This window comes from Electrona antarctica (genome assembly GCF_951216825.1).
Source record: "Electrona antarctica genome assembly, chromosome: 8".
NCBI lineage: Eukaryota > Metazoa > Chordata > Actinopteri > Myctophiformes > Myctophidae > Electrona > Electrona antarctica.
The window spans coordinates 29415403-29422964 of NC_136789.1; the positions used below are offsets into that span (position 1 = coordinate 29415403).

General features: G+C 41.5%; 1 protein-coding gene across 1 annotated transcript; it reads right to left on the reverse strand.

Annotated features, from left to right (window-relative positions):
* Positions 1-896: 896 nt before the first annotated feature.
* Positions 897-4714, reverse strand: LOC306928500 (homeobox protein otx5-like). The gene is made up of 3 exons (XM_079508670.1): positions 4228-4714; positions 2936-3087; positions 897-1768 (listed from the first exon to the last, which is right to left on the reverse strand). Exons 1-3 carry the CDS (start codon positions 4319-4321, stop codon positions 1142-1144), a joined length of 873 nt encoding a protein of 290 aa, XP_079364796.1. The 5' UTR covers positions 4322-4714; the 3' UTR covers positions 897-1141.
* Between the last annotated feature and the right edge of the window lie 2848 nt (positions 4715-7562).

Sequence of the window (7562 nt, forward strand, 5' to 3'; positions counted from 1 at the left end):
TCACAGAATACGGATGCTGGGGTTTAACCCATTCTGGGCGGGAACCCCTTTTGGTGTTTTAAGCGCCATTATGTTATGCTTTAGCTGTTGAAAAATAGCAGATCTACAAGCTCATAGCACGGCACCGAGTGCCGCGCTACGATCTTGTAGGTCTGCTATTTTTAGAAAAATCGTGACAATGTGGCGCGAATCTTTGAATATATACTTTCACAGAGAAGGTTTCTAACTAAAATCTTTGCTTCCCTGGAACATATTTTCAGATGAGGGTCGGCGGCCAATTACACAATAATATTTGGGGTCCTTGACATGAAATAGTTTAGAGAACGACTGATATAGAAACGTAGGGTTTTTTCCCCGAAAACTGTCAGGATTTAGAAGACATTTTGTAGAATCGACGTCAGGTCTAAATGGGTTTAACCCATTTTGGGCGGGAACCCCTTTTGGTGTTAGCATTATGTTATGCTTTAGCTATTGAAAAATAGCAGATCTACAAGCTCATAGCGCGCCACCGAGTGGCGCACTACGAGCTTGTAGGTCTGCTATTTTTGAAAAATCGAAGAACGACTGACATAGAAACATAGCTTTTTCAGAAAACTGTCAGGATGTAGAAGACATTTTTAGAATCTGATCTCAGGTCTACATGGGTTTAAGTGGATAAAACTAACTGTCCGTTGGTGGGACTCCAGTGGAGGAGGATCCACTCACTGTCCATTGGTGGGACTCCAGTGGAGGAGGATCCACTCACTGTCCATTGGTGGGACTCCAGTGGAGGAGGATCCACTCACACACATCGTACTTTTAAAGGCTTTGTTCTCTTACATGCATGAAGAAGAAACCACAAAAGCTCTGCAGTCAGGAAGCATCAATGATAAATTACCCTCCCTCCTTATCTAAACTTAATAAATAAAATGCACATTCTACAGAGACTGCCTTTAGAAAAAAATCATTTAAAAAAAATAACAAATAACAAAAAAAAACAAAAAACAAATTCTCCTTGCAAAATTGTTTCATCCTATATCTTACACATTCAGATAAAAGAACTCATGTTGTGGGTTTTTTTGACACAACATTTTTTTTGACACGACATGTCAAAAAAACAGCAGCCATCTCTCTCTCTCTCTCTCTCTCTCTCTCTCTCTCTCTAGAGGACCTGAAATTTCCAGGAGTTCTGGTCTTTGTGGTCCGGAAAGTCCATAGTGGTGAAGCCCAGCTTCCAGGCCTGCTGGTCCTTGTAGTCCAGACAGTCGACCGAGGTGAAGCCCAGGGACGCGGTGCCGTAGCCCTGGGAGGACAGCGAGGCCGGGGACTGGCTCAGGGAGCCTCCCATGGAGGGCACGGTGATGGGGCTGAGAGCTCCGGTGCCTGACAGCTGGTGCATGGGGGACAGATAGGCACTGCAGTCCAGGCCGGTGAAGTATGAGGTGGTGCCGGCGTAGCCCTGGCTGTAGGCCGACGGCTGACCGTAGCTCATGGGATAGGGCGAGGGCCTCTGCATGCATTGGGCCGAGGACGCCAGGGGGTCCGGGAGAGGTGAGATGGCCGGGCTCCAGATGGACACGGATGCGTTGCCATTGCCGGAATGAGGAGCGAGGATGGGGCAGGATGGTGCAGGGGAGGGGCTGTAAGCACCAGCCGGGTGGTGAACGGGGTCAGGGGCACTTTGTTCCTGGGCTGGCGACGCCTTCTTTTTGGGAGGGCGGGGCTTAGCCTGGCCGGTGCTTTGTTGCGCCTGCTGACGGCACTTGGCACGGCGGTTTTTAAACCATACCTGAAGACAGTAAACAGATGCAGTCATTTAGCAGCACGCGGTTTCCCCAAACAGTGGGTATAGAGACCCGTTTCCCCAAACAGTGGCTATAGAGACCCGTTTGTGGGTCACGGTTCGAGTAAAAAACCCAATTTTCTTTCCTACATTTTCTTTTCCTACAATCCATCTTCAACCGCTTATCCTTATTATAAACCAACAAACAAACAATTCTAAGAAAACACCATGAATAAAAACATATACAAGCTCGCAATGAAGCGACGCGTTGTGTGCTTGCTTGGAGATCCGATATTTTCACTAGTTTGGGTCAAACGTCTATTAATCTCTCTCTTTTGGGTCTCTTTGGGTCTCGGCCTGAAAGGTTTGAGAACCACTGATGTGTATATCTGATCGTATGGGTGATTTAAAGGACCTGGCAATGTTAGTATAGGCTGCATGTCCTCAAATTGATTTGATTTGGTATTTTGAAGCAACATTCTGAAGCATCATCTCCACGCAGAATGGGGTAGTTCTGTGACTGGTATATGTTAGGGATACATTGCAAGAAGCACCGAGCTGAACAGATCCATATTATAATAATGTAAAACCTTTAAGTGAATCGATGTATGCCCTTGATGATATTTACAGTAGACAAGAGGCCAGACTTTTGGCCATCATATTGAGTCATCTCATCTCATTCTATAGACGGGAACCCCTTTTAGTGTTTAAAGCATTATGTTATACTTTAGCTATTGAAAAATAGCAGATCTCTCTTGACCACATGATGTAAGGTTGTTCACTATGCTTGTACACAATGACCAAAAGAAAAACATAATTTCCAAAAAGAAAAATAGCAGATCTATACAAGCTCGTAGCGCGGCACCAAGTGCCGCGCTACGAGCTTGTAGGTCTGCTATTTTTGAAAAACCTTGAAAATGTGGCCGCGAATCTTTGAATATATATTCTTTCAGAGCGTACGTTTTTTTTGTAGAATCGTCCTCGGGTCTAAATGGGCTGTTTGTGTACATCTCGTTTAACAGTGGCTGGAGCTATAGTTTCATACACGCAACCAAGAACATAATTCACAAATACATTCGTTCTCCGCTATGAGTGTGTCAGTCAGACATGTCAGTCCGTATACCTGGACACGTGACTATGAGTGTGTCAGTCAGACTATACCTGGACAATTACCTGGACACGTGACTCGGGCAGGTTGATCTTGAGGGCCACCTCCTCCCTCATGAAGATGTCTGGATATCTGGTCTTGGAGAACAGGGCCTCCAGGATGTCCAGCTGTGTGCGGGTGAAGGTTGTGCGTTCTCTACGCTGCTTCCTGGGAGTGGCTACAAAAAAAAAAAAAAAGACGAAATTGTTTTATATAAATATACAGTATATATGTGTGTGTGTGTGTGTGTGTGTGTGTGTGTGTGTGTGTGTGTGTGTGTGTGTGTGTGTGTGTGTGTGTGTGACTGACTGTGTGTGTGTGTGTTTGTGTGTGTGTGTGTGTGTGTGTGTGTGTGTGTGTGTGTGTGTGTGTGTGTGTGTGTGTGTGCGTGTGCGTGTGTGTGTGTATAGCAGCTAGCTACAGTAAGTCTGTTGTATGATCCAGTTGTTGTTTATAGGATGTTGTTCATATTAACCACATTGACTAATATTATTAAATTATCTAATATAGTTGTGTTAATAATTATGTTATGTCAATACTGCCAATATGTGACTATACAGGTTCTTCATTTACAATATTCACTTTACCAGTTGGCTCGTTCTGTTTCTATGCCAAGATCATGTAGGCATTTGGTCCAAATTAATTCCATACAAAAGTAGTGGTTTTTATTTTATTTTATTTTATTTTATTTTATTTTATTTTATTTTATTTTATTTTATTTTATTTTATTTTATTTTATTTTATTTTATTTTATTTTATTTTATTTTATTTTATTTTATTTTATTTTATTTTATTTTAAATATGGTGAACGGTTTGAGGACCACCAACACTAACAGGTCTGCAGGTGAAAGACAACTATAGGTGCACTGAATGAAGTTACCTTTCATTTGAATGCAATAAAATGCAGATAGTTTTGTTGCTATATCTGAAATCTCATGAGTTTTCAAATGTAGCCGTTTATAAATGCTAATAATATAATATAAATAAAAATCAACAAAACGATTTAAAACCAGAAATAGAAAGGGCATTCACAACCTGTAAAATTGTGCTGTTATCAGTGAACGACGACCAATGATGATCATTATATACTCACACAATATTATTATTTCATCTCATCGTCAACATAGCCCTTTATACCTTAAATTCACTTTTACCACAGAACTTTACGCACTAGGATACATCATTTTATCATGGATATAGCTATAGGCTACTTTTTTCATTTCTCTTTTTTCTTTTAGGCTCTTAAATAACAGACCGAATAAAACTATTAAAAAAAATATGGACGTAAACATAATGTATAATAATAATAAATACTCACATGGATATGCGATAGTGGTGTGGAGCAGATCCATCCCTGGGCCATTCATTAACCCGTTCATGGTGTAATGGGGTTGCTTAATGTAGGACATCATGGTTGCGCAGGCTTTTATTAAGTCCTCTCTCTCTCTCTCTCTGTGTGACTGCTGTGTTGTTGTTGTCGGGACGCGACACGCACAGCACTGTCTGTCTGTCACAGTGTCACAACAGCCCGGGCTGGTCCAAGCCCTCCACCTGCTGCGTAAAGCAGGGACGCGCCGAGAGGTGGTGGTGGTGGTGGTGGTGGTGTGTGGAGGAGTTGTCTGGAACTGGAAGAGTTGTTGTTATTCTTTTAGTTTGATATAGTTGTCCTCCTCCTCCTCGTCAACAGAACAGCGACTTTTCTTTTGCCCAAGTTCACTAGCAACGCGTTAACGCACGGATCACTCGAGTCTTAACTCACTTGTTGAAGTTGTTACATGACCAAAAAGGTGCTGCATGCAGCGCTGGCTGGCCCTTCTCTGCGTCTTGGCGCGCTTGGCACCGTCCGGTGGAAGGATGGAGGGATGGAGGGAGGGAGGGTATGGATGGAGGCCCCTGGTCTGGCGAGACGTCCTTCGCGCTTTGGTGCTCCTGCTCCACTGAGGTCTTCTTACTGATAGACTGCTAATTAAGAAGTACAGAGTTGCTCCACCATAACCCCTCCCACACCGTATGTGCACACAACAAGTGGCACACACACACGCACGCACACACACACACACACGCACACACCATCGTCACACACGTAACACGACAGGTACATACACGTCCAATGGACATCATAATGAGCTACACTTGTGGCTCTATCACAAATGTAATAGTGACACACATTTCCACTTCCCCATGTCCTAAATTGAGTCTTAAATAAAATAAAATAAAATAAAATAAAATAAAATAAAATAAAATAAAATAAAATAAAATAAAATAAAATAAAATAAAATAAAATAAAATAAAATAAAATAAAATAAAATAAAATAAAATAAAATAAAATAAAATAAAATAAAATAAAATAAAATAAAATAAAATAAAATAAAATAAAATAAAATAAAATAAAATAAAATAAAATAAAATAAAATAAAAAAATACAAACAAACAGACATTTGATCCCATGCACCCAGGAACACTTTAAGCACTATTTAAAAAATGTCGAAAATATATAATTGCTTTTTTCTTTTTCTTTAAATTGCAAAATTATTTGCAATATTGGTAATTTTGCCTTTAAAAAATAAAATAAAATAAAATGGTGACTGCAAAGGCCATAGCTGATAGCATAATATGATTTAAATTATTTTAATTTCTCATCAAACTATTCGGTCGGTGTCCCCTCCTGCCCTATAGTATATGGATTAGCTATTGAAAAATAGCAGACCTTATACAAGCTCATAGCGCGGCACTCGCTTGTAGGTCTGCTATTTTTGAAAAATCATGAAAATGTGGCGCAAATCTTTGAATATATATTCTTTCAGAGCGAACGTTTTTATAGAAATGCTTCATCGTATATTAGGATCCCTCAGAATAACTTTGTATTGATTTACATTGGCCCTTCACTCTGGGGCAGTGGTTCCCAAAGTGGGGTCCAGGGACCCCCGGGGGTCCTTGAGGGAGTTCCAGGGCGTCACCAGTTAAATGATATAGTTTGGAACCAAATGGACCCTTATGGGTCTGTAACTCATGCAGAGAGTGTACACTCTCAGAGTTAAATTAACATTGATTTTACAATATAAATGTGGGTCTCAGAGATAGAAATGCCATTCAAAGGGGGGGTCCGTAGACTAATATGCATGTCAAACTGGGGGTCCTTGAAATTAAACAGGTTGAGATTGAGAATCACCGCTAGAGCCGTACAAATCTACACTGTATATACAGTACTGTAATATATAACCAGGGGGTCCCTGGCATATATTTTCTAATGGGGGTCCGCGGGCTAATTTTGTCAATTTGGGGGTCCTCGACATGAAGAAGTTTGGGAACCACTGGCAGAACAGAGCTACTGTATAGGGACTAATCGGTCTTTGTGATGAGGTGGTAAAATATATGCACTATTATAACAAAGAAATATGTATAGCTGTAGGCTATATATTTGTATAGCTCTGTGGACTGGTCTTTCCTAAGATTTATATAGTGTACTCTGTGTGTGTGCGTGCGTGCGTGCGTGCGTGCGTGCGTGCGTATATATATATATATATATATATATATACTGCACACCCACCCACCATATACTGTATATCTTTTATTATTCATATACTGTATATTAAATACAGTATATCTTTATATAAACATGTTTTTGTGTGTTGTTGTGGTACGACTGTGAACTGTTTCTTCTCCACAACTCACTAATATTTAGCTCCATATACAGGCCTACATTTTCTTCAAATGAGAAGACCGGCAAAGATTTGCAGACGGTCCTACAGATTTGCAAATGGGAACGCACGGGAGAGGACTGAACATTCATAATCCCCAGCCTGTCCTCCCTCCCCCATATACGCACGCACACACACACACACACACACACACACACACACACACACACACACACACACACGTCACACACACACACACGTCACACACACACATGTAGGACATAGTGTGCATGAGTCAGATGAGAAAACAGAACATACTACGTGGTCAACATTAAGCCTACATCTCATATAGTTCTCAGAATGGGGGCGGGGCGGGGACCCCCCCCCCCCAGTGGCCCCAGTTGGGAGGGTCCCCAGACAACATTTGTTAGATAAGTTGCACTTAAACCCTATTTTATTTTATTTTTATTTTTTTCAACAAATATTTGAAAAGAAAATAACACAAATCTTCTCTTCTGGGGGTTCCTGGCACAAAATATTGCCAAATGGGGGCCCACGCCACACATATCCAATGTGGGGGACAGAGTGAGTGTGACAGAAAGGCAAGGAGAACAAGAATAGAGAGATGGACAGGTCTTTGGGTATGTGTGACAGAAAGGCAAGGAGAACAAGAACAGAGAGAAGGACAGGTCTGGCAATCAGGTGAAAGAAGACAGACGAACAGCGGAGTAGCCTATGGCCTCACTCAGACCTTTACTGCATTGCTGTATGCTTGTTGGATGAATGTTGTGTAGTGTCATGGCCGCCCAATGCATTTCCAATGGAAGTCACATGGTTTGATACAACATTTTGGACTACAAGCTGTTGTATGGCTTTCGGCTGTGTTTCGACTGCCCCCCTCCCCCTCATACAACACAAATGTTGTGTCAAACCATGTGACTCCCATTGGAAATGCATTGGGGCAAGATGTATCACACCCTTTGTATACAACAAGCATACATCAATCTGTTGCGAC

What these genes read in the sequence shown, in the direction of transcription:
- LOC306928500 (XM_079508670.1), bottom strand. Translation starts at nt 4,321, where the DNA reads ATGATGTCCTACATTAAGCAACCCCATTACACCATGAACGGGTTAATG. An exon ending in CACCACTATCGCATATCCAT is followed by an intron (nt 3,088 to 4,227) that starts GTGAGTATTTAT and finishes TTTTTTTTGTAG; the next exon opens with CCACTCCCAGGAAGCAGCGT. An exon ending in TGCCCGAGTCACGTGTCCAG is followed by an intron (nt 1,769 to 2,935) that starts GTAATTGTCCAG and finishes TACTGTCTTCAG; the next exon opens with GTATGGTTTAAAAACCGCCG.